The sequence below is a fragment of the Aulostomus chinensis genome, chromosome 8 (genome assembly GCF_037954235.1).
Source record: "Aulostomus chinensis isolate RoL2024-O1b breed Wild chromosome 8, RoL_Achi_v1.0, whole genome shotgun sequence".
NCBI classification, from domain to species: Eukaryota; Metazoa; Chordata; class Actinopteri; order Syngnathiformes; family Aulostomidae; genus Aulostomus; species Aulostomus chinensis.
The window spans coordinates 26,254,082-26,279,107 of NC_141327.1; the positions used below are offsets into that span (position 1 = coordinate 26,254,082).

At 46.3% G+C, this 25,026-nt stretch overlaps 4 protein-coding genes across 5 annotated transcripts; 1 reads left to right on the forward strand and 3 right to left on the reverse strand.

The window, feature by feature from the left end:
* Positions 1 to 116: 116 nt before the first annotated feature.
* On the reverse strand, positions 117 to 8,253 carry LOC147257814 (uncharacterized). Of its 2 annotated transcripts, none has more exons than XM_086210258.1 (21): positions 8,112 to 8,253; positions 7,485 to 7,611; positions 7,254 to 7,362; positions 7,048 to 7,141; positions 6,022 to 6,172; positions 5,819 to 5,936; positions 5,505 to 5,630; positions 5,349 to 5,411; positions 5,127 to 5,168; positions 4,871 to 5,026; positions 4,007 to 4,060; positions 3,578 to 3,804; positions 3,409 to 3,488; positions 2,691 to 2,768; positions 2,529 to 2,600; positions 2,336 to 2,443; positions 2,053 to 2,155; positions 1,533 to 1,605; positions 1,238 to 1,298; positions 394 to 434; positions 117 to 305 (listed from the first exon to the last, which is right to left on the reverse strand). In XM_086210258.1, exons 2-19 carry the CDS (start codon positions 7,600 to 7,602, stop codon positions 1,280 to 1,282), a joined length of 1,791 nt encoding a protein of 596 aa, XP_086066384.1. In that variant the 5' UTR covers positions 7,603 to 7,611; positions 8,112 to 8,253; the 3' UTR covers positions 117 to 305; positions 394 to 434; positions 1,238 to 1,279. The 2 variants fall into 2 exon arrangements, with proteins under 2 accessions (XP_086066384.1, XP_086066383.1); XM_086210257.1 differs by having other exon boundaries at positions 5,127 to 5,249.
* Positions 8,254 to 8,951: 698 nt separating this feature from the next.
* ptcd1 (pentatricopeptide repeat domain 1) lies at positions 8,952 to 14,882 on the reverse strand. The gene is made up of 8 exons (XM_086211993.1): positions 14,219 to 14,882; positions 13,996 to 14,136; positions 13,260 to 13,478; positions 13,053 to 13,154; positions 12,304 to 12,969; positions 11,628 to 11,744; positions 10,091 to 10,273; positions 8,952 to 9,440 (listed from the first exon to the last, which is right to left on the reverse strand). Exons 1-8 carry the CDS (start codon positions 14,660 to 14,662, stop codon positions 9,186 to 9,188), a joined length of 2,127 nt encoding a protein of 708 aa, XP_086068119.1. The 5' UTR covers positions 14,663 to 14,882; the 3' UTR covers positions 8,952 to 9,185.
* Positions 14,139 to 18,130, forward strand: uvssa (UV-stimulated scaffold protein A). The gene is made up of 3 exons (XM_086211992.1): positions 14,139 to 15,110; positions 15,217 to 15,377; positions 15,467 to 18,130. Exon 3 carries the CDS (start codon positions 15,504 to 15,506, stop codon positions 17,667 to 17,669), a length of 2,166 nt encoding a protein of 721 aa, XP_086068118.1. The 5' UTR covers positions 14,139 to 15,110; positions 15,217 to 15,377; positions 15,467 to 15,503; the 3' UTR covers positions 17,670 to 18,130.
* Positions 18,068 to 24,278, reverse strand: fbxl18 (F-box and leucine-rich repeat protein 18). The gene is made up of 7 exons (XM_086211991.1): positions 24,111 to 24,278; positions 23,063 to 23,260; positions 22,624 to 22,973; positions 21,301 to 21,436; positions 20,127 to 21,205; positions 19,168 to 19,386; positions 18,068 to 18,722 (listed from the first exon to the last, which is right to left on the reverse strand). Exons 1-7 carry the CDS (start codon positions 24,162 to 24,164, stop codon positions 18,566 to 18,568), a joined length of 2,193 nt encoding a protein of 730 aa, XP_086068117.1. The 5' UTR covers positions 24,165 to 24,278; the 3' UTR covers positions 18,068 to 18,565.
* Positions 24,279 to 25,026: the final 748 nt, after the last annotated feature.

Here is a 25,026-nt window from a genome sequence, read left to right on the forward strand (position 1 = left end):
TAGTGCGGGGGGGGGGGCATGGCGTGCTCAGTGTGTTTACCAGAATTACAGAATTGTCTCTTGTGACGGTAACATTAAATATACAGAAGTATTTCCAGAAAGAAATTTAGCAGCAGTTTAGAAAAAAAATTTAATTAACGGTCCTTAAAAGACAGAGGAACATACATTTTCTGTCATAAAGTGTCATTTATTGCTGCAGATTAAGTTTGTCTTCCAAGTGTCAGTCATTCTCATTCATCTGTGGTGGGGGGGGTCCTCCATTGGACCCCCCTCAGACTCCTTTCACAGGCCTGCAGGAGCAGCAACTGCAACCAAACATAGCCACTATTAGAAGAAGCATCTGAGATATGTTCATTCGGGAATCCCCCCCCCCCCAAAAAATTCCATACTTACCATTTCAGGTGCGATGTCGCTAATGTGAGAGAGGATGAGCCCTGAGGAGAGGAGGAGGACCCAACATGACAACAATGCAACTACGTTCCGATTTATGAAAGCCTGCAACTGATCAGGACCTGAGCTCAGTAACGACAGTCCTGGTCCCGCAACTGATCAGGACCTGAGCTCAGTAACGACAGTCCTGGTCCTGCAACTGATCAGGACCTGAGCTCAGTAACGACAGTCCTGGTCCTGCAACTGATCAGGACCTGAGCTCAGTAACGACAGTCCTGGTCCCGCAACTGATCAGGACCTGAGCTCAGTAACGACAGTCCTGGTCCCGCAACTGATCAGGACCTGAGCTCAGTAACGACAGTCCTGGTCCCGCGCCTTTTTCTCAGCAGCACCAAACTACCAGTGTTGTAGTTTGTTTTCACTGTGTCACTGAGCACACAGATGAAGGAAGAAGACGACGGGGATTATACGGGATGATGCACTTGAGTTTATAAATTGATGTTTCGTGGGGGGGGGCAGATTTGCAGTTAGCAGTCAATATCCATTAGCTTCAAGCTAAAAATACGTGGCTGGCTCTTCCTGCACTGAGGAGCCATAAAGATGTGCTGCAGGAGGGGAAGAACACCTTGAGCTCAAGACAACTACAGTCTTTGAAAGGCAAAATAAACTTTTAGGCCTGAAGTTCCACTTCAAGTTTGAAGCCGGGAAACAAATCTGATGATTGAATGGTTTAATAAACACAGGATATCAGCGTCAAGCATTGATGCGACAGAACTTCCCTTTAAAAGCTGAAGGTTAAAATATGAAAGCCCAAAGGAGAGAAGAGCTCAAGTATTGTATGACTTACAGCTGAGGCTGTGGCAAGGTCATCATGGTGGGGGGGCGGAGCCTAGTGGCCATTGGGATGCCTTCAAGATTAAAAAAAAAAAAAAGACACTACAGATTCAATCAACATCGTTCAATCAAAATCTAACATCACCGCGTGTGACAGAGCAACTTACAGTAGGTGCTGATCACCACCACACCAGAGACGGACATGGAGGGACAGACAGACACCGTCAGTGGTTCTCTTACTTTATCAGTACCAGTGAATAAAAACACTGCAGCTCAGCTCAAAGATTGTAAGATGAAACTCGACTCACTGGTCTCCGGCCTCCACTGTTGACATCAGACTGGGTAGAATTGACTCAAGAGAAGGTAACAGACAGTCTCTATCTGAGTAGGAGAGAGAGAGAGAGAGAGAGAGAGAGAGAGAGAGAGAGAGAGAGAGAGCGGTTTGTCTTGTAGCCGTGTCCCACCACGAGGAAGCAGAGGTTCCTTTCATCCACTAATGGCCTGAGGAGTCTGTGAGCAGTAGCAGTGAAATGGTTAGCGTGTCACCAGGTTGGTGTCGAGGCGATGCAGCGTGTTTACCCTGGAGAGGCTCATTGGTCCTCCTGCTCACAGATCTCACGTAACCTCCTTGATGGAGGGAATGCAACAACCGACCCCCTAATGGAAGGATATGGAGACCGTACAGTTTCAACGTCTTTCCACTAGGGGGCAGCAGTCCTGATTTAATTCCTGTTTGATCTGGTGTGTTGGTTTCTGGTTCTGGAACACTTTCTGCCAGACCTGGGGGTTCTGTTGTGGCCGCGAGGTTACCGACATACTAAGACACACCTGTTGTGCTCTCCACCTCCTGCTGGATCTCCAGTAAGAAGGAGCCCAGGCGGCCGGCCTCGGACAGCTGGCCCGCCAGCCAGCGTAGAGCCCAGACATTCTCCTGCAGAACACAGACGACAGATTCTCGACACAACATCTACATCACTGTCAAATGTTGGCTTTTGTCCACGAGGCCTGTTACATTAAAAAAAAAAAAAAAAAAAAAAAACAGCATTCAAAGGACCATAAAGCAAACAACGTAAAACTAGGAAAGCTGAACCACATTTGAACCTTTAACCACCTTGAAAGTCTTCAGCACATGCAGCACTGGTCTGAGAGCAGCAGCGTGGACAATTCTCCAAGCCAAAGCTCCGGTTACCAACAGCAACAAGGCCTGATCGGGGTAAACCTGTGAAAAACACCGATGCCAGCCGTCACCGACCTCACCCACTCACAGCAGCCGTGTGATTGAGTGTTCATCCAAACATTCGTACCAAGAACCTGGGGATCTGCAAGTTGGAGCCTGACTTGTTGTGCAGGATGGAATTCACCACGTCGTTGGCTTCCTGACGTTCGGTCACAGAAGGGAAGAGAAAGACAATCAGAGCAGTTGAGACTAAATAAACGGGCAATAATCTGAAGAAGAAAAAACATACGTGGAGAAACTCCAGACTGGGGGGCGGCAGACTGAACGGTGTGTTGACGACTTCAAGTAGACGAATCCAACACTGAGACTGGGAGAGGACAGACAATGTTCACACACACACACATACACACACACACTGGATAGGTGAAACCAGAACAGACCCCTGGTACCTGAAGATAACTACTTGAATATGTAGTGTAATAGATTATGTTACTAGCACTACGTTAGCTTCCCTGCTAGTAGCTGAGCCACGGCTCAAAGTGTGGAGCCGACTAGATTCATCTACTGCTGCCAAGTCGGGTCCATCTGGAGGAAAATATCACTGTCATTGCATTTCCCAGGCATTAGTCAAATCCTCAGGTTTCACTGTGTGCTATGGCTTCGGAGGAACCTTAGGATTTTGATCAAAAATCATATCATAATTTTTTTTTCTTTTCTGGTAAGAGAGCAAGGAATAAGCAGGGTGATGTGCTTCCAGGTGTTGATGAGCAGGAATAACAGCCTGTGTGAGGGCAACCGTCCCCTGCAGGCCTCCGTGCTGTCCTTTGAGCCATCACCACTGGGCAAATTTGCAGTGCAGGGTTTTGCTCCATGACGTCCCACCGTGAGGAGAGGGGGAGCCGGGGATCAAATCGCCAACATAGTGATTAGTTGACAACTCATTCAAACTGCTGAGAGCGGACATCACCCCTCTAAAAGTACAAAAGTGAGGGCTGTTTAGGACTTACGTCCGTGTAGACGTCACATGAGCATCGATGAACCCTGAGGGCAAACCTGACCAGCTCCGTGCGCCTCAACGGCTCGGCACCTAACACAGAGGGGGGGGTTAAACCTTTCCCAGGAAATTCACCTTTTCACAAAGACGTAAAGTGGTGAGAGCGATGTTTTGTGTCAGACCTTTGATCGTCTCCCATGTTGCATCAGAGATGCAGAGCTGCACATCCTGGCTGACCATCAGCTTCGGTGCTGTTGCCGTTTCGAAGATGCGGAAGTAAAGGAGGAAGAGTTGTGGAGTGAGGCGGGAGGCCCGGCTGTTCACGGAGGGGAACAAACTGTGCAGAGCTGCTGAGAAGTCCCCCTCCATGCACATGAACAAAGGGATGAGGTCTTGAAGCTGCTGGAAGCTACAAATGCAAATCAAACGTTCCACGTCAACAAACACGGCTGACGTCAGCGTCTAAATTTGGAGGTTATTACTTAATAAGATAAGACACAAACTACCAGGCTTACCGGGTCATCTTATCATTATGGCGTGAAATCAAACTTAATGCACTGGTGCTTTATTCGGAACTGCAGTTCAGCATGAAAAGTCTTAAAAACACTCACTGTTTGGGTTCGTCGGTCTGGACGACTCGCAGGTATCGGCACAACTCTCTGTACCTGCAGACGGGACAAAGACACATAGGAGTGGTGTCGTGATGGTGGGTCTTTACCAGCCCAGCTGTGTGTGTGTGTGTGTTCAGGACAGAAGTGTTCAAGAGTCGTTTGGTCTACAGTAACGCCTACCTACTATTTTGGAAGTGTCTTTCCCAGGATTGGCACAGTAAAACATCAATGTCAATAAATAACTCAAAAAGAGAAACTCCAGGGGTTTCGTTTCACCCTTCCTTGACCCCACACCTGGATTATTTGGTTGTAAATGGAGAGCTGCCACTAACCAGCAGAGGGCGGCGATACACCTCAGCCGTGTCTCATCTGTTTGAATGAAATATTTAAATATTTGTCACATCCAAAATTTTGATTATTTTTTACAAAAAAAAAAACCAACTAAAAACTTCATTAGATGCTTGACAGCCCTAGAATTTGTTCTGTAATGATACAGGCTACAGCGTGCTGGTCTGTGATTAATTAGTTCATTAGTTTATTCAAACGGGGCATGACGAGGTCCAGATTATGTCATCATTTGATTTACCCTGCGTTTTACAGTTAAAAACCTGAAGAGAAAGTTTGCGATTTTAGTCAAAAATGCTGCATGAAATCCTTTTCTTGCTTCATCCTGCTGCTCTGCTGTCACGGCAGCATCTTTTGCCATCTGATGCCTGTCATGCAGCTGCCAAAGGAGGATCTACCGCCTGGTTACAGCTTCCTGGAGAACTGAGCAGACGCATGTTTTTATCCTCCAACTTCAGAGACCCGTTCTGACGTATGCCTTACCCAGTTCATTCAGGTTCATGTGTATCTACTGTGTACCTGTGCTGGTGCTGCAGTAGTTCCGTCCTCAGTAAAACTACGGACATCTGCTCCATCAGGACTTCCTTCTTGCCTTTGTCTTTGCGGACACCAGAAACATTTTGGCCCTTCAGCACCGACACCAGCAGGATGTCGTCCCATGGACGCACACACAAGCTGGAGAACACAAAAATCAATTTATAGCACTACACATAAAGGCTTAAAGATAAGCAGGAAACAGGGTTGATCTCACACGCACACACACACACACACACACCTGTTCTTCATGCTCCTCAGCTCAGCAGAGAAATGGAACCTCCTGTAAAAATTCTGCAGTTTTTGAGTGAAATTTGATGAAAAACTAGCCATCACCATCTGTCTCTGCAGTGATGCTACAACCCTGGAAAACCCCAAAACACACACACACACACAGTGAGACAGTAGCTAAATAAATGAGGAACAGACTCAGTACAATCAGGTTCTGTGTATGTGGGTTCACCTTTGCAGTAGTCTGCGTTTAGCTTCAACAACATTCGCCAAGGGAGACTGCAGGATGTAAGACCTGTAGAGAAATCCTGTTACTGGACAACTCACCCCTGAAAAAGTTAGCATTCTAGATCTAGAACTGTGTGTGTGTGTGTGTGTGTGTGTGTACCCTGAGACTTGGTAATGTCTGACAAAATCCTCAGAGGCTCCCAGTCTCATGATGGCAGCAGCTCTGCCGTCCTGTCCATCTGCTTTGTCCAGGAACGAGGACACACACTCGTATACGGGTGTGTAACTGCAAGAAATAAAAAAGGATTTCATCAGATAATATCTTGACTGCTCAGAATGTGATTGAAAAAAAACAGGAAGCTCCACACATTGCATTGTTATTAAGAGATGTTTGCTGAGTCACCGGTGTGTCGTATCTTCAGATCATAACTTGGCTGTGCTTCGATGGCTACGTGTCTGATATGTTTCACTCACTCGTGAATAAGGTCTTGCTGCTGCGACAGGCTCTGATTGGTCAGCGTAATAGTTCTGCCCTTCACGAAGGACAAAAAGAGTGCTGAGAGCTCGGCTCTGAAGTTCTGCAGCATCGTCTCTGAAAGGCACAGCAAAGTTTTGCTGTCTTCGGTGTTCCGACTTGCAAACCCGATCTTGATGTTTGAGCGTTTGTGTGCAAGAACCTGCATGTCGGAGGTGACAATCTACATCAGACACCGTGAGGTTGAAGTTCTGCAGGCCTCCCAGCAGCGTGCCGTTTCTCAGATTCATCCAGAAGACGCTCCTCTTGTGGCTGTTGCAGTGACAAGCGCCGCTGAGACACCACGTCACACACTGAACACACACAAACACACACAAACACAGACAACAGGAATCCAACATCAAAAACAGAAGCCATTGGTATCCATGCAGATGGAATCCTTTATTCCCCAAACTAACAAGATAAAAATGGACTATTCCCACTTGATCCAGAACTCATCCGATTTTTTTACTGGTTTAAACTGACAACTTAAGACTTTTTAAGACCTCTTAAAAAGACTCTGAGTAAAATTCAAGAGGTTTCTCTCAACCGTTCACCTGCTCTGGGTTGCTGCACACACAGCTGACAGCTGGGTGCTCTGCTGCCTTCACCTGGGCAGCCATGTTAGTGACTGTTGTCTCTGCGCTGATTCATTTACATACTAATTGTTGAGGGAAGTGATACAGACAAGTGCTGCAGTGATGAAGCCTGAACATTTGCTTTTTAACATTCACATTTAACCTAAAACAACTTTTGCAACAAGCGCAGAACTCCTCTGAATAACATACATTTATGAGACAAAAATGATCAGATGATCAAAAATCGATTGAAGTAATCAACTTAAGACCACAAGACATGTTTTGGATAGAATTTTAAGTCCCATAATTCTGATTGTCAAATGGAAGACGCTGCAGCAACCTTGTTGTAGTAAAAGCTGAGGTTTGGTTGCTATTTTTGAGCAATTTGAATATATTTTGTTCTCACGAATGAATGCTTCTGAAGAGGGAAATCTTCACGTGACCCCAGTCAAATGTAGCTACCATTTATGAAGCGCTTTACACAGGTTTAGTCATTTCTACACACAGGTACAGAGTGGTTAACTTTTCTGTAGACATGAAATTCAACTTGAGTGAGTTGTCTTGTTTTGCTCAGACAGCGAGTGAAACGTTGACACTGCAACGACCCGTACCGTTGAAGCCAGTTTGTCACAGATATAACAGAAGCACTGGTCACAAATGAGCTGGTTACCCGCTACGGGAGCGCCGATCTCATTATCTGTAGCCCTGAGCATCAGAGGAGAGGCAGTGTTATTATCTGCAGTGAGGGCTTGCACGACTGGAAAAAAAGTTGTGTGTGTGTTCGTGTGTGTGTGTGTGTGTGTGCATAATCACTGACGTGAAAGGATGGATGGGGCAGTCGTAGCGTGCATGAGGCAGCACCTCCGCGCGGCGGGAGAAGGTGACAACCAGGTCTTCATCAAGTGAACCGAGAGGTAAAACGCACTCTGAAACACACCAAAAGCCCAGGAGTGATTATCCACAACCTCCAATCTCTCAAAGGGCAGAGGCAGGTGTGTGTGTGTGTGTGTGTGTGTGTGTGTGTGTGACTATAAAACACAAGGGTTACCGCTCTTCTTCACGTCCTCCTTCTCCATGATGACAACTGAGGAGTCTTGGCAGGATGAGTCGTCATCATCATCATCACTAAGGATGATTATTTCTCCATTATCCACAGCGGTGCACATCAGAAACGCCTATCACAGAGAGGAGACAGGTTTAATACTCTATGACAGGTCAATGTTTTTTTTTTTTAAATGATGCAAAACCTGTCGAAAAAGATAATTTTAATAAATTTCGATTTCTGGATTACAGACAGAAGCAGGGTTTCCATCACACTTGTATTTGAATTATTCCAACATGATAAAGCGATCAAATGTTGCCTCTTGCGGTGCCGTAACTTTCTTCTCCCTCCAAAAAAACAGGGAGGAAAACAGATGAAGGAACAACGTCCTGACAGCAGATCAGCTGTCACATTAACTGACATTCACGGGAAACCTTTATGTTCATCAACAGGAGTTTGTAAAGTAGCAGCAACTCTTTTCTACACGTCCTGTTTCCTCGTACTTGAGAGGCGCTAGCTAACTTTCTTCTGTCGCCAGACGCGTCAACAACAAAGTCAACGCTTACCTCAAACACACCGATACCAATGTAGTAAACCTTTATTTTAGTTTAACAACCAGCTGGGTTTTCTTACCTTTGTCGCACCAAAAGTAAGTTTCGTTTTTCGCGCCCGGCGTTATCAAGGCTCGCCGTCACCAATTATGACGTCTTCCGCATTCTTCTTCGGTGTTTTTTTTTTTTTGTTGTTTTTTTTTGCGGATTGCAATGTCGGCTTTAAGGTACATACCGCCATCTAGTGTGACGGAACATGTAGTCATCCTCTAGTTTTGCTGTTTGCCTTCTCTCACGGCGCTTACTGGAAAACAAGCCAATAAACGGTTCCATCTACTGCAATTGACCGCGACAAGACAAATAAGCAAGTGAATACAACTGATTAAGTAAAACTTACAATAACTGTAAAAGTTTGAGTCGTTTTAAAACTAGACCTCTGCTGAACAGTTTTAACTCGCCAACCAAAAGTCAAATACTTGTCCTTGTCTTTCTAGCATGCTGTACTTGGGGAAGATGCCATGACTTTCAAAATGATGGCCCAAGTGAACGTCTGCCCATTTGTGGCAATTTTTCTTAATTTTGTTTTCTTTTAGCAGATTATTAGTCTTGCTTTGCTGCTATGTCATCCTCTGAGGGGAAATTGCTCTTCAGTTAAAAGAACTCACTGGGATTTTCATTCTGTGACTCTTCGCTCAGCAGCCTCAACCCCAGTGGTTTGATTTGTAGGCACCACAGCGCTCCAGGGACTACGAGCCAACACCACACCCCCCTCAGTTTCATGGTCTATAGTTAGTTTGGGTTTTGAAAAGAGGAAGTTAAAGTAATATCCTGATGTGAAACTCTTCTTGGCAGGTGCATTAGTTATTCTGAAACATCAAGTAAAACATGTGGCATCAGTAACGCGCTTCGCATTAGTTTCAATGAATATGAAGAGCATTTTATTTTGACAAATGTTTCCAAATGTGTGGCAGGAAAGCAAGATGAAGTGAAAATGTTATTGAGGGATGTCCTGAAACTGAACTTTCATGAACTGTACAACAACAACATCAATCTGGCAACTTCATCATGTCCCCTGTGAGAAGGTCCATGAGGCCACACGGGCGAGGAAGAGTGTCTTCGTGAGTCCTCATCAGTTCTGGTGCGTTCACCGGTGCAGTTACAGAGCAGCCGCCTCGCTGCCCCTCTTGTCATTTTTATGAGAACGATGTCTCCTGGCTGCTGGTCTCTGGCTCCTCTGAGCCTCCGTCCGTCCGTCTGCGGCTTTTCGTTCTATCACTGCAGGTAACGTCTCTGTCTGTGACACTGCCTGCTTGTCCTCGCCATCCTGGGCTGCTGGCATGCTGTGCAGCCACTCCTTATAGTAACCACGGAAACCATCGATCTGAATGAGATAGTTGTTCCTGGACTTGTACTGTAGGGAGAAAGACGGCGAAACACCAGGAAGAGGAGATAAGGGACACAAAATACTGATACAACAATTACTGCGAAATAAAAAAAATCCATTTTACCATCCAAAATGTCATCAATGAAGCACAGCGCTGTCTAGTGGACAAACGATGCACAAATCATCGCCTTCTTAAAATACTCACCAAAGTCATTTTTTCAAGTTTTTCAGCAAACACAAAAAAAAAAAAAAAAAACTGGAGACAAAACATCACAAGGAGTTGTTTTAAGCAAAAAAATGACTTTGGCAATTATTTTAAGAAGGTGACGAAATATGATTTCTAAATTAAACCAAACCACTTTGCCTGCAGAGTTCATATCTGCTGATGAAGACGTGTGGACTCCAGCCAACTCAGATATATTTGAGATATGCTAATATCGGCTAATTACAGCTAATTGATTATCTAATCGTGCAGCTCTGATGACGAGGATGGAACCAGGAACCTTTCAGGACACTCGTCGGCCACTCAACGTCCTGAGACATTCCACCCCGACAATAAGAATTAAAAAATACATCGGGTTTTTTTTTAGCCTTTTCCCAGCATTTAGCCGTTTAGTTCCGATACATTGTGTCCATGACTCCGATGCTCAGGTTTTAATGGAGGAGCAGTTACTTGCCTTGTCATAGCTGGGGGGATACTGAGCAGCAAACTCCAGCTGTCTGATGATCACCTCGTTCGGCCACACATTCATGTCACGCATGCTTGTGAGGAGGGTTTTAAGGTAGATGTAATCCAGGCGGCGAGCTGCCCGGCCAATCAGAGCAGAGAACACGTAGAGGTTGGGTCTGAATCCCCCCTCCTGCGAAACAAAACAAAACAGAATGACGCGTGGAAGACGGGGAGCATGAGGTTTAAGTCAGAAACATGGAAAAAAAAACAAAAAAACATGTTCATTTGATGTTCTCACCTCGATGTCACGTGGCAACATGAACAGGACAGACGTGCGTCTTTAAAATCACATGACGCATCTAAATATGAATTCAACAAAACCCAGAGCAGCCACCTTCTTTACCATCGCGAGAAGAAATCCAGACAGACGTCCCCCCTCTGGACCTGCTCAGCCCATTTAAACACACTCATAGTACTACACGCAGAACACACACTCGTAAACAACCTGAGCTAAAGGAGGTAATGCAAACATGTTATTTTCCATTTTCACTGAGTTCGTTTTGTTAACGAACTTCAGCTCTAATCATAGATCCCAAATATGCATTCATTTTAAGCCTTTAAATGCAGGGTGTTGTCATGATGCAACTCAGAGGCTGATCTTGAATCAGTGCAACAACATAGCTACGAGATACGAGATGCTTTGTCACCAGAGGACGAGCCAAGGGCGAGATGAGTCCCACACCCAAGTGCCTCATCCCGAAAAATTAATTAATCACAGTTATTAAGGGTTGAACGTGATAATGGCCCACGTCAGAATTGTACAAACAGCACACATACATTTGACTGTGTATGTACGCTAAACTTGAGCAGTCCGATTCCCAAATGGAGGCAGAGTGAGTGTGAGGCGTTGCAGCAGCACCGCGCCACCGAGCCTGGGAGGGTGGCTGCAGCCAAGGTGTCGGCGCTGCCACCCGGGGGAGGTGGCGAGGGCAGAGGCAGGATGGGGATTTGGAAAGGGAAGGGGGGGCAGGAACACGGGGGGGACTAGCTAACTTCACTCACACACACACACACACGATTTTAGTTATCTACATGCCAACAGAGTGTCCTCCTGGAAACAGTTAAATGACTCCCTTGACATTTGAACACCTAAATATTTCCTGTTCATCCTCGAGAGCCAACGAACACTTGAGTCAGATTTGAAGAAAGTCTCTCATGTCATTCCAGAGATGTGCTGTTCATGAAAAACAGGACGGACAGACGGACGGACGGAAGGACGACCTGACAACATGAAGCCTCTGGCGGCTGAACAGCAGCTTAAACCAGCAGGGAGGTGGGATCAAGATCCACAATGACTTTTTACTCCTACGTGGACTGGAAGTGCATCTGAGAGTCCCTGCTGATGAGACAACAGGCTCTCCTGAGGAGGACTGAGATGAGCGATCAAAAGACAGGAAGAATGAAAGAGCTGGTGAATTCGTCTCCTGGTTGCTCACACCTATAAGAAGAGGTTTTAAATTCTAAGCCAGCGTAGGTCTCATCACCTGCATGTCGCTCAGCAGCTGCAGGCCATCCTCCTTTCGCATGCAGCCCAGTGCCAGGCATCCAAATGTCTGTATATCCACTCTTAGGTTATACTGTCGCATCACGCCCACCACAGCCTGGAGAGGAGAAGGAGAATCAGTTCAAATGACAAGAAAGTAGATGCCCCTCCCTGGATGGAGGCCTGAGCTCTCTGCCTCTCTCCCTGCCTCCATGTACATCAGTGCTGAGGGCCAAATGGTCTCATGCCTATATCTTTATTTTACTTTTTATGAAGGAAGCCTACAGTCTGCACTTATTGTCATTTTTCTTATTTATTTCATCTACATTTTTTTAAACACATTGAGTTGTCAAAGTTTTGGAAAGACACGAAACAAATTTTTTTTTTTTGTTCCAGTTCTGATCCGATACTCACCTGCTGACACTGATTCTGCTACCAGAGACGAATGTCTTGAATATTCTGATTACAGGTGTTGACATTTTGTTGACATCATGGCACAGTGCTTCTTATCAAAAGAACAGATGTGGACAAGAATGCGTTTGATCTAAATGTACTCCGAAGCAATTTATTTGAACTGTGGAACGTCTCATGATCCAGCAAAGCTTTGGAATGGAATGGTGTGTGTGTGTGTGTGTGTGTGTGTGTGTGTGTGTGTGTGTGTATGTGTGTGCGCGTACCTTTGCTCCATCCAAGTCCCCAGCTCTAGCTGCTTGGCGAATCACAGAGTTGAAGAATGCAACGTCCACCTTCACCTGATGCTGCTTGGCGGCCCTCAGCAGCAGGCGCAGGGACTGGGAGTCATGCTCCATGGTATCGGCCAGCAGGGTCAGAGTTCTCAGGTCTGGTCTGAGCCCCTGAGAAACCATCTTCTCCAGGAAACCCTCACCTCCTCCAATCAGGGCGAGCCTATCAGATGCTCCATTGATGGTGCCGAGGGAGATCACGCCGCTGCCATCTTTCCCCTCAAAGAGCTCCAGTAAGTTAGGAGCTGCATGAAAAGGCAACAAGGCATCTTCATTTTGTCCGAGTGGAATCAAGGAGGTGGAGTCGAGTCCACCACTCGACGACTCTTCCCCACGGCGGCTGCCCTGGTGACCTTTGCGGCGTGAATCAGGTTGGATGAACAACTGCTCCTCCAGAAGATTTATATCTATTGGATCTTTGCTGTCTGACTTCACACATGACACAGGTTCCCTCCCAGTCTGACACTCCCGGTCAGTCCTCAGCAGAACGTCAGAGGCCAGCACGGGATCGCCAATCCCGCAATCCCTCGCAGTCCGCAGGAGCAGGTTATAGTTCTGGGTGTCCGGCTGCATCCCCGCCTTCAGCATCTGACGCCAAACCTGAAACGGAAGGTTCTCAGATCATCCATTTATTTCCCCTCTGGTGTCGACTCTTGCATCGAGCCCCACAAACACGACTCTACCTGTAGAGCCAGACGGAAGCCCACATCTTTGTCCCTCAGACAGCCCATCAGCAGGTAGTGGAACGTCTCCTGAGTTACAGCGTGGCCCTTCTGCAGCATCTCCTACACACACACACACACACACACACACACACACACGTGAGCGCAAACAAATCAGTTGATCCACTTTCTGTATGACACACACGTAGGTATGTGTGTGAGTGTTACCCTGAACGTGTGCATGCAGGCTTGAAGGTCGTTGGTGATGGCGTGCGTCTTCAGGAGGGCGTGATACGTGATGGTGGAGAGGGGGTAGTTTTTTTGACTGAGTTCTTGTTCCAACTTCAGTGCTTGCTGAAGACCTGCTGGTTTTGATAGAGCCTCGGCGCAGGCGTTGAATAGAGCAGTGTAGGTCGCGTCTGTAGGTTTCAGACCTCGCTTTTTCATCTAGACACCACACACACACACACACACACACACACAGCACTTTTACACACTTTCCAACTCCTTATTTCTTGAGACATATTGAGAATAATACGATTGACCTTTAGAATGTTTCTCTTGAATTTACAGGTGGAGGATTGAGTTGTCGCTGTATTATACTGCAAATATTTCTTAATATTTCAACATGTCAGTAACTTGTATACTTTCATGTAATACAGGGTCTTACAGGTGATGTTCCCTCCCCTCTGGTTTTGTCTTATTTTCCTGTTTTATCTTTTCTTTTCTCCTTTTTTAACTTTTTAATTTGTATTTATTTCTTATTGTCCTATTTCTGGAATTCTTACATTTTGTAAGATGAAAACTAACATGTAATAAATTATCTAAAATATATATTAATACAGAAAAAAGGTGACATTCTTTGAGTGCAGAGGAAATTAATACTGGAAACATCAGTCAGTCACTGCACTCCACTGCATCCTGACAAGCGTGGTGTGTATACACGTGACTACAGCGTCCCTACGTCGTTGTAGAGTTTGAAGGCCTGCTTTAATTGCCCCTTCCGGCCGCAGCCTCCGATCAGGACGGTGTAGTTGAACTCCTCCGGCTGCAGCCTTTCCCCCTGCAGCATGTCGACGCGGAACAACTCCAGCGCCTCCTGCAGCTGAGAGAGAACACGTCGAGGTCACACACGCACGGAGGAGGAGAATCAAAGCTGGGCAGAGAGAGGAAAAACCCGAACCAACCTTGCTGGCTTTGATGAGCTTCTTGCACTGTAAGAAGTACCAGTAGGGTGTGTTTTTCCTCCTGGGTCTCCAGCGAGGGCTAGGCTGAAGGTCTTCTTCGTCATCTTGGTGTTTCCAGTCTCGAATGTCTGGGCTGCTTTTCTTGAACGACCTCCGGGAGGATATGTCGGTGGACAGGGAACCGAAGTCTATCTCTGGTTCTGGGGCAGAACCAAGTGGGTCCGCATCCCCTGGGACAAACGCCGAGAAGCACCTGATGGTTTGTCCGTGAGACAGCGTCCACTGAGTGGTTGTGAAGTGCCTGGACGAGCGTGGTGGTGGTTGTGTCTCCGTCACAGTCCTCTCGACTGCGAACTCGGTTGGTGGAAAACGGTACAAATTAGCAACCTGGACCGAGATTCTCTTCCCGTTTCGGCCGCATGAACGGACCAGAGAGGAGAACATATCCACGATTGTCTCAAGCTAGCAAGAAGCTAACCACTGGATCACATAATAGTCCCACTACGAGCAAACAAGGCGGTTTACAACTTGTAAACTTGAGGAGATGTCATCTACCGGGCTCGCAGCATGTTGGGTGCGCAGTTCACCATGATGGTCAATGACGAAAACTCCGGGAGGCCTGAGTAGTAGATAGCGAACAGGCGTCGAAAAACATCATGTCAAGAGTCAGTGAAAGGTTGACAGTAACCTGTCACTGTTCAAACGTGTATATGTCATCATGTGGATTTATTAATGAGTGAACTGCAGCGCCGAAAAGGCTGTTAAAGTTTCCACACTGTGATCGACGTTATCAGCCATTGATTATTGGGCCTGTGCAGCTCCATATCATCGCCGTGTAACATGAGGAAACTCAACTGTGTGCCGGAACTTCAGGGACGAAAGGGAGTAAAATGTAGCCTACTCAGACATGGTGTTTGAATTAATTTACAGTAATTGAAGTTATACCATTTGAGTATATAAGAGTGAGTACATGTATTATATTTTTTGTATTTTTTTAGAGCCCGGACCATTTCAAGCCACATTCCAATCCAAAAGGTGGCGGTAACGAGCCAAAAACTGTTTACATAAAATACTAGACGAAGAAACCAGACCCAGTTACACAATCACCGGTAGCTGCTTGAGTACCCTGTGTTTTGGAATCCTCCTGGGTCGATATCAGGTAAACACGGCTAATAATCCTAGAAAAAAAAGAGTAACTGATTTTTTTTGTTATTAATGAATGAACAAAAACTTCCACGGCTGATGCAGAACCACCAGCCGGCACTTTCCCCGAGTCGCGTTGGTGATGGAGCTGTCACAAAGGGACCGATTGTCGGAGCTGGTGGAGGAGCTGACAACATCAGGTCAGCCCCAGCTTAACCAGAACAAGATGAGGGAGGTCAAGAAGATCTGTAAAGCTTCTAATGACTGTATCGAGCATGTGTACCACTCGGTGATGTCCCAGCTCAACCAAGAACACGCCGAGATCCGATTATCAGCCTTCCAGATAACCAGTGAGCTCTTCTCCAGATCCCACCACTTCAGAACCCTCCTGGTGGACAACCTGCAGGATTTCTTGGAGTTGACAGTTGAGACTGACTTGGAACAGCCGCTCCCTCCTCCTAAACTAGTAGCCAAGAAGCTGAAGTCACTGGCCATCCAGACCATCCAGTCATGGCAGGCTACTTATGGGTCAGCGTATAAGAAGCTGGCGCTGGGCTACCACTTCCTCAAACAGGTTAAGAAGGTGGACTTTGAAGATGCAGAAGCCCGGACAGTGGCAGAGAGGAGGAGGGAGGAGGAGAGGCAGAGGAGAATGGAGAGGATCTATAGGGACAGGGTGGAGGCAGCCACCAAAGACATGGAGGAGTCCTACCAGGAAATTGAGGTGGCACTAACAGAGATGGAATCCTGCATGAGGCTGCTTCTCCCTGAATTTGACCTCACAGGCGTCCAGACAAACAGCAGCAGTCCTCCAAACACCCACCCAGCCTCTGTATCTGCATCTGATGAAGAACAACCATGCTGCAGCAAAGACCTGACAGATGAGGGAAGAGGAGGGAAGACACGAGAGAGTGAGGGGGCTGAGAAAGAGGAGAGGAAGGATAAAAAAGAGGGAGAGATGGAGGATGGGCAGAGTGAAGGACCAGACGATGACGATGGGCCTCTTGGTGAGGACTTAATTCGTAACTCTGGGCTCATCTCACATTCGTACAGCCTGGACTTGAACCTCAGTCCTGGTCTTCATGTGAAGGAGACAGAGGATAATGAGGCAGTGCTTTCAACCGTGTTGGACCTCCATAGACTGCTAACAACCAAACACCTCCCAGCGGTGCAGGGCTGGGTGAAGGTCTTCACCAAGTCTAGAGCTGAGCAGCAGCTGCTGAGGAGAGCGTTAGATCTGAAGAGGTCTGTGGAGGCGGCCCTGCAGAAACACAAAGAGCTCCATATTGACCGCGGTACCCGGGTACGCAGAGTGATGATGACTTCATCAGACGAGGAGGACGATGATGATTTCAATGAGGTTCCAGAGAAAGAGGGCTATGAGCCACACATCCCAGAGCATCTACGAGCTGAATATGGCTTGGAGCCCTCTCCTTCCACCTCAGCAGCAGCAGCACATGCCACAGAAAAGCCAAAAAAACCTGCTGCTCCAGCTCCACTTCAGTCTTCCTCCTCCTCCTCCTCCAGGAGACTGAAACAGCTCATAGAAGAGGAAGAGGATCCGACCTGTGCTGCTGCCACACTGCGTCTCCTCAGAAAGAACCTCTCTCTGTCCACAGCCTCCAGCAGCTCCCCTTGTCCCAGTTCATCTCAGGCGGGTTCGGTCCAGAAGGCTGCTGATGCTCCAGTGGTTCCGTTCGGATTGGATCTGTACTACTGGGGCCAGGAGCAGCCCAATGCTGGTAAGATCATCAAGTCAACATCTCAGCATCAGTTCTGGGTTCCAGCTGAGACTGAGGAGGAGGTGGAGAACCAGGAGCTGTTGGCAGAGAGCAGAAGCAGATACATCTCCTTCCCTGGAAGATTCGCTCCTGTCAGCCACCACTGTCGAGCACCTCTGGGCGATGGGAAGCTGTGTATGAGACAGGACCGGGTCAAGTGTCCTTTCCACGGTCGGATCATTCCCCGAGATGAAGAGGGTCGACCCTGCAAACAAGAGGACAGAGTCAGGGAGGAGAGGAGGAAGAGGGAGGAGCAGCCCGACTGGAGGGATGCCGAGCTCATGCGAGACATCGAGGCAGCAACAGGAGAGAACCTGGGTTCCGACCGAGTGGGTAAAAAACGGAAAGGAAAGAAGAAGTATCCCAACCTGAGCGATCTGAAGCAGAGTGCCAACACGTCCCGCTCCAGGCTGGAGAAACGAGTCTTCAACAAGAGCACCATGCGCAGGGTCGCGCAGGTGCTGAGTAAAGCTGACAGGAGAAAACACGACAAGTTCTCCAACCAGTTCAACTACGCCCTCAACTGAGGGAGGAGGACACGCACTTGAGATCGACTTGGGTCAACGCCACGATGCACTTGGACTCATTTTACTGACGTGTGACAGCTGGAGAGCTCTGCTGGAATGAACATCAATATGAATGCCTTCCTTCTGCATGTGCAGCTTCAGAGAAATTCTAATGATTATTTAAATATCAGAAATTCAATGAATATGCAGTTATCAAAATGCTATTTCCTTTGTATTTGGTGCTAATATTTGTGATTTGTGGGTTTCTACTTTCATGCTATGGAATGTTGATATTTTTTATTGTGTACATGAATAATAATGGGATAATAGTCGGTTAAACTGCTACAGAAAAAACATACAAATTTGTTGCAGAGGTTGATTGTTAATGTCTGTCTTCATGTTTGCTACAAATACATTTTTGACATTTCCACACATGCATTCTTGCAAATGTTTTGCTCATAATAAAATACTGAGAAACATGGAAAAAAAAATTACATTCTTCAATGGCAGTCTGCATGGTTTGATACAACATGAATGAGGTAACTTATGTGTTCAAGTCAGCAAATCAATATTTTTCAAAATCGATTTTTGCCTGGATATCAAAAAAAAAAAAAAGGAAAGAAATATCTCATGAAGAGAATCGTGGCAGAATTGAATCATTAATCAGGGAAAAAAAAGGTAGAATATTTTTCATGAAGAAATATTTATATACAGCTAAAAAATCTGCAGATGAATAAACTTCCATGTCAGGTAGATGTAGATAAGCACTCCCGATGTATACTTGAAGAACTGTAAGATCATGTGAGAGAAATGACGGAGCGGATGACAAGCAGTCTGTCAGTCTTTCAAATGTAAACTTTATTTCCTGCAGGTGAAAATATCTCAGCACCAATCACTGAAGTTTCCTGGTGATGATGTCACCATGGTGATAGATGAGGTGGTTGCGCCACGTGGCTCTGGAACAAAGTGATCCGATCCAGCAGAGTTAGCGGGATGTCTCTGATGACTGAAGGCAGGTCCTCATGCTGTAACGGGTAGATGACCACGCTCAGTGCCGAGCGCTCCGCCAAGAATCTATGAGGGGGAGAGAAAAGTAGTTGCTATTTGCCGGGTTTATATACCTTTCACCAACAAATTCCCAGAACTTTCCCTGGATTTTTTCCAAACCTTTTGAGAACATTTTCTTGATCACACATTCTCTGAAAAAACCAAGTAATCGCCGTCATATTTTAACTTTATACCTTGTAACTTCAAATTCATTTTGATGTAGTCTGCATATAAAAATGTATCAAGTCAACTAAAACTGCCCAGAAGAGAATTTTCTCAGCTGATCTTAGGTGAACCACAGATATTCTGATATGCAGGTATTGGAGAAGCACTTTTCAAAAATGAATCCAGATCCGGAAACTGCTGTTTTTCTAAGTTTTATGGCTTCTCGCGGTTTCTCATGAGCGCATCGGCCCTGTATTTGGCGGACGTATGCGTGCGTTCTGCTTCCTGTGGGATACCAACAGCAGACCTGTCGAGGAGAGTTTTCTGGAGAGTCCGACAAGCCACCAGGGTGCCGCCCATGAACATGTGGCACATGATGACATGGCTGCAACGCTCCATGAAGGTTTCAGTTGCTGATGGGTCAAAGGTGCCGCTGCGGGAGACGAGGCAGAAGCGCTGCAGACGAGAGCAGCAGGACAGAGCCTCGAAGAAAGCTGCGTTGGCATTCAGGTAGGGCTGCTCTAACCTAAAGACAATATAAAGTACATTATAACAATGACAACGGATACATCTGCCAATAAACAGAGCAGATTTAGAACTGATTCATATGCATCTTCAGATATCTTCTGTTACACTGCTAAGTGAATGAAGTTAAGCTGAACATGCCAAGCGTCCAGAGGTGTTCAAGATCGACTTTTTCCTTTCTCACATTTTGATATTAAGTTCTGATCCGATACTAGAGTGTAAAAAATCTGACCTTGGCAGCTTTTTATTGGTGGGATGATCTGATGTAAATGACATTGTGCTAGCTTGACCGTTCCACACATGAAATCAATTCCTCTTCACCGTTCTAAAGAGCGTTTGCCCGTTCAAGCACAGCACAATTTCCTGTGTAGGTACAAGCTTCTGTTTTAGAGCAAGAAAGAAAAGTATTACTCCTGCATTTGAGAGAAAAATGAGCTCGCTGAGATGTGGCAGAGTCCCATTTCAGGGCAAACAGACTTGATTACATTTCTGAGACTGTTATCGGAGTCTAAACCACTCTAATCTCAACAGATCCCTTCACAAGTGAAAAAAGGCACCAAGAAAGGAAAACAATGCCATTAATTTGCATTGTGATACCACACTGAGAGCTCAGATGGACAAATACCAATTATCTTAGTCCAAACACTGGTCAAGGTTAAGTTGCTCACAGGATTAAACTCAGAGCTGAAGGGACTGCTGACTCAGTTGAGTCTAAGAGTAAATATGAAGCAATGTTCTAACCTGAGTTCTTGTAACTGTGAGCACTGCTTCAGAGCATCCAGCAAGGCAGCGGTGTAGTTCATGGTTTTTAAGGATCCCATGTTGGCAAGCGACAAAACCCGTAGATCCCTGCACTGCCTGACCAGCTGCACCAGCCCCGTCCCCCGAAGGACGCCAGGCAGCCCAGCCAGAGTCAGACGCTGCAGTCGAGGCAGAGATTCAAGAGCAGCTAAGTGTGCATCCCCGACTCCTCGAGCCCACGCACACATACCGCGGGGCTCCACACTCGCACGAGTACAGGGCTCCAGTCGTGGCAGCGTCGAGGCAAAACCTGGGCCGATGATCTCTAAAGTCTCTAAAAAATGGCAACCAGATGAGAGCTGAGCGAGCCCTAAAGTGCTGTCCCCCGACTGAGCAGGCTCAGAGTCAGGCTTGTAATTCTGCAGTCCCACACGAGGGGACTTCTTTAGCCCGAGCAGTAGGAAGGACGGAGAAGAGTTCTGAGTAGAGATGTGATGTGTATTTACACCATCTGACAAGGCACAGGCCGGCAGCGTCAGAGAACGCAGGTGTCTCAGTTTGGCCAAGCTGGCACACAGGTGTGTTTCTACTTCTAGCCCAGATGCGTTGTCATGGTGATAGTGTGTGTGCATCAGGTTCAAGTGTTTAAGGTTACAACAGCTAACCGCCAACCGACTCATAGTCCCAGCAACCAGCTGATCTTCTACGCTCCTACACTCCGAGTATGGAACGTGGTTGATCCCGCTCAGGTTAAGGCTGGTCAGCTGCGCAGCATCTCTGACTCCTCCCTCCAGGAGCGAGTGGAACACCTGAGGCCATAACGCCGGGCAGCGGCTGAAGCTGAGGTGCTTGGGGCTGTTGCCCTCCAGGGCTCGCTTCAATGACAAGGCATCCACCCAGGATCGGGGAAGCTGCAGGGCCTCCAGGTCACCACGCTGCCCCAAGCGCTGAGCCAGTGAAGGAGCAGCTGGCCAGTGGGCCGGGTTTGGGCCGGGGATCGACACGAGGAAAATTCGGAGGCGCTCTGGAACATGAACACTGAACACAGCCAGGTAGAGTAGTAGCAAGGTCTGGTTGACCTGAAGACATCAACACAGAATCCCATATTTCAAACTGAGTGTAAGGCAAATACAGAGAGACAGATCGCATCAACATATTCAACCAACGAGCTCACCTCTCCTGGAGCCAGCCTGGCACTGAACTCCTCCAGCTGTTGGTAATGTGGCACACTGCTCTGACCCACCATCAGCTGGCAGCAAACGCCGACGCCGTCTCTGGTTACATCCGAGATGTCGAACTGAAGCATCAGCCTGCAGCAGAGACACACAGCTGTAGTCAGGAAACAGTAAGGCTCTTAGACTTGGAACGCTCGGGTGAACGTTCACCCCTATTTCAGATTTCAGGTATACAGTCAACTAGGAGCAGGCAGGAAGAAGCTAACAGGGTACTTGTGAGCTAAGTAACAAGCTTTTGCTATCTCTGCTTGTAGATAATCCACATATCTAAATGTAGAACAGAACCAAATCTGCCTCTCACCGTGCGCTACTAAATGGCAGTTTTTATCTCATTGCGGTGGCATCAATCATATACTGTACAATAATTTCAGACCCCAGGTGAGCACGTCGAAAGGAAGCAAATGTCACTACAGATGGGCTTTTGTGGATTCTCATTTAGCATTGTTGGGTTTGCTCCAAGTCCTCCAGCTTCCTCTCACAGGCCAAAAACATGCAAGTTAGGTGAACTGGAGCTCCTAATTTGCAAAAGACAGCAGAGGGAGGCTCCAGCTCCCTGAGCAGGATAAGCAGGATACTGCAGACAGTGGATGGATCCTTCACACATTCACAAGGAGGAGGAAGCTTTGCTGAAGCAGGAAGTGAAGCATTGCCTTGTGGCTTTTTCTTTTTAAGTGGTATAAATATGTCTATGCTTCTGCACCAATTCAGGATATTTCTCATAAATGCAACAGCAAGAGGTGGCACGGTGGTGCAGTGGTTAGCGCTGTCACAGCAAGAAGGTTCCAGGTTCGAGTCCCAGCTCAGACACGGGATCTTTCTGTGTGAGTCTGCATGTTCTCCCTGTTCCTGTGTGGGTTCTCTCTGGTACTCCGGCTTCCTCCCACAGTCCAAAGACATCAAGAGGGGACCAGGTTAATCCAGACTCTAAATTGACCGTAGGCGTGGCTGTGAGTGTGAATGGTTGTTTGTCTCGATGTGTTGGCCCTGTGACGGACTGGCAACCGGTCCAGGCTGAACCCCGCCTCTCGCCTGTAACCACTGGGATAGGCTCCAGCCCCCCCCCCCCCCCCCACGACCCTTAATAGGAATAACAGGAATAAGCAACAGCAAGAACAGCAAGACTCACATCAGCTCTGAAAAAGCGAGCCATGTTCCGAAATAGGAAGTGACTCTGGACACAGTTTTGATGTGATTAGAAATGCACCTTTCTGTCTATTTGCTATCATGATCCACACAAACTCCATAGTCAGATGTATCCTTACTTGCGGAGTTGGGCGCAGCAGGGTACCACACCGTAACTGGGCGTCAACAGAGTCTGCCTGAGCTCCGACAGGCGGCTCAGGCGATCCACGGCCTCGGAGCTGAGCTGACCAGCGTTGAAGCCCGACCTCACATCAAAGGCCAGGGATCTGAGGAGAATGAGGGAGGAGAGGAGGCGGGAGAGACGAAGGGACGTGAGGTGACACCCTGTAACATCAAGATGCGTGACAGTCCTGCAGCGACCAAGATGCTCCATGGTAGAGGCAGACAGCCAGTAGACGCCATTCAGGCTGAGAGACTGCACCTGATTGGCTAGCTGCTTCAACAGACTCCGAATTAATACATCATCCACCTGGAGGAGATAAAAAGATACAATGAATTACATGAGGATTTTTTAAAAATGCAATTAAATATACGAAAGTGATCTTAAGACAGCTTTACCATATACTCATCAGACAGGCTGACATGCGCAAGCAGGGTCTTATCATGGCACAGTGTCTGGAACTTCTGGCAGACTTGAGCCACGTTCATCAGCAGGTCACAGACCGGAACATGACGGAGAATGCACAGCAAGATCTCATCAGACAAATCTGACATTCCTACCGAGGGAGACGCCATCGTGTCCTGGTTGCATATCACCTGAGAAGAACAAAGCGTCAGTCAGCCATTAACTTCATTTTCATCGTGGCTCTAAAAGTGACAAGTCGATATCTAATGTCTCACAGCGGCCATTTTGACTTGTCACTGTAAGGTAAACGAATGTTTAAGTGATAAAATTAAATATTATGACGTCATATTTCAAGATCATTCCAAGCGGGCAGAACACCTTAAAAGAAAAAGCGTTGCGTTTACTCTGCAAAAACACATCAAAATGGCTGCTGTGAAAAGGTTGTTCACAGACGGGAGATTTTTATCAAGCACTAGTTAGTGGTAGGTGATAAAAGTATTCAACAGCAACAAGTAATTAATTTGTTACATTTATCCATTTATCATTTTAAAAATGTGACATCTTAAGCATCACACATTTTATGGTAAAATTACATAAACCCTGATTATAAACACAGCCCATGATTACACATAATATTATTTTATGACATGGGTGTTAGCCTTTCAAAAAAACAACAACAATACAGATAAAAATGGCCTTCTATTATCATAACTCTCTTAGTTAATCACTATATGTGAAGTTCTGGAAATTCATACACTCAAATGAAACGTGAATGTTTCAAAGACCGAGTTTTTGTGATCTTGATTGAAGGCACCTCACGAATGTGCAGTATGCAAACACTAGAAATGGGTCTTGTTGCTCTTCGGGAATTTCCATAAAAACGAACAAAAAGCATTTTTTAATCCAGGAACATGTTTTTATCACGCTGTCTGTGCGAACACGACTGAAAGTTGCCTGAAATTAGAGCGAACACAGGATATTACTTAGCTACTTGCTGTGCATGCCGTTATCAGAGTCGAGGCTCGTCAGCGGTCCTCTCACCTGTGTAATTTCTCGGTCCATGTCGTCTGACATTCTCCTCTCACTCCCGCTCATGAGTGTCAGGATTTTGAATGTCCATTAACCCCCCCAGCGAGACATGTTTCGATCAACCAACATCGGTTGGACAACGATCATATAGCGACACGGATGATGTTCGCCGACGCACAATGACGGAAGTCTTTCAGGAACGCACATACTTCCGGTATAGAAAACTTTTTTTTTGTACCAACCTCTTACTAGTTAAAGAAACGCTGCAATTTATACTTTGAATATATAACATAGCTGCTTTGAATAAATGTTAAAAAAAAAGATTTCAGACAATAAGGTGTAGAAAAATATCCATAAACATCTGCCATCTCGTATTTACGGTCTTCTGTTGTAATTTAATGTTAACGATGGTTGAGGGGAAAAAAATAAAAGGAAATAAAAAACATTGTTTTATTCGCTTAAACACCGGCTCTATGCAATTTTTTTCTTTTTTCGTGTTAGAAAAATTTAAAGAAAAGAACACGAGCATGTTTCACAATTTATGAGAATTTGTAACATTTGTGAGGCATTGGACAATTATTGCAAATTTCTTTGGGAAACTACCTGCTTTTTTCACAACAGTTTGCCCATTTACGTGGGAACTATTACAGAAATTATAGTTGCTAAAAATTGCATCAAGTTGGATAAACATTCCCAAAACTAGGATTTTATTATGGATAGTAAGAATACTAAATATAGTTAAAAATCCTAAGAATCCAGTGAACTTCTAAAATGACAAACTTGAAGTTCTTTGATTAAGCATTCAGATGATGTTAGGTGCTCTCTCCTTACCTGGAAAGGTAACTAATACGACTATATCAGACATGATGTTAGAAAATAAGGAGGGTCACTGTTGAAAAATAATTAGCCAGATTGGGGGGGAGAGAGA

Bases quoted from the DNA above. Each gene is read 5' to 3' on its own strand.
- uvssa (XM_086211992.1), top strand. From the start codon at position 15,504: ATGGAGCTGTCACAAAGGGACCGATTGTCGGAGCTGGTGGAGGAGCTG.
- ptcd1 (XM_086211993.1), bottom strand. From the start codon at position 14,662: ATGTTCTCCTCTCTGGTCCGTTCATGCGGCCGAAACGGGAAGAGAATC. The intron at 12,970-13,052 runs GTAGAGTCGTGT...CTTCCGTTTCAG, and splicing joins GCTTCCGTCTGGCTCTACAG to GTTTGGCGTCAGATGCTGAA. The intron at 11,745-12,303 runs GTACGCGCACAC...TCTCCTCTCCAG, and splicing joins GGGACTTGGATGGAGCAAAG to GCTGTGGTGGGCGTGATGCG.
- LOC147257814 (XM_086210257.1), bottom strand. From the start codon at position 7,602: ATGTGCACCGCTGTGGATAATGGAGAAATAATCATCCTTAGTGATGAT. The intron at 5,250-5,348 runs GTGAACCCACAT...GGGGTTTTCCAG, and splicing joins AAACGCAGACTACTGCAAAG to GGTTGTAGCATCACTGCAGA. The intron at 5,027-5,126 runs GTGTGTGTGTGT...TGTGTTCTCCAG, and splicing joins CTGAGGAGCATGAAGAACAG to CTTGTGTGTGCGTCCATGGG.
- fbxl18 (XM_086211991.1), bottom strand. From the start codon at position 24,164: ATGAGCGGGAGTGAGAGGAGAATGTCAGACGACATGGACCGAGAAATT. The intron at 23,261-24,110 runs GTGAGAGGACCG...TGTTCTTCTCAG, and splicing joins TGGACCGAGAAATTACACAG to GTGATATGCAACCAGGACAC. The intron at 21,437-22,623 runs GTAAGGATACAT...TCTCTGCTGCAG, and splicing joins TGCTGCGCCCAACTCCGCAA to GCTGATGCTTCAGTTCGACA.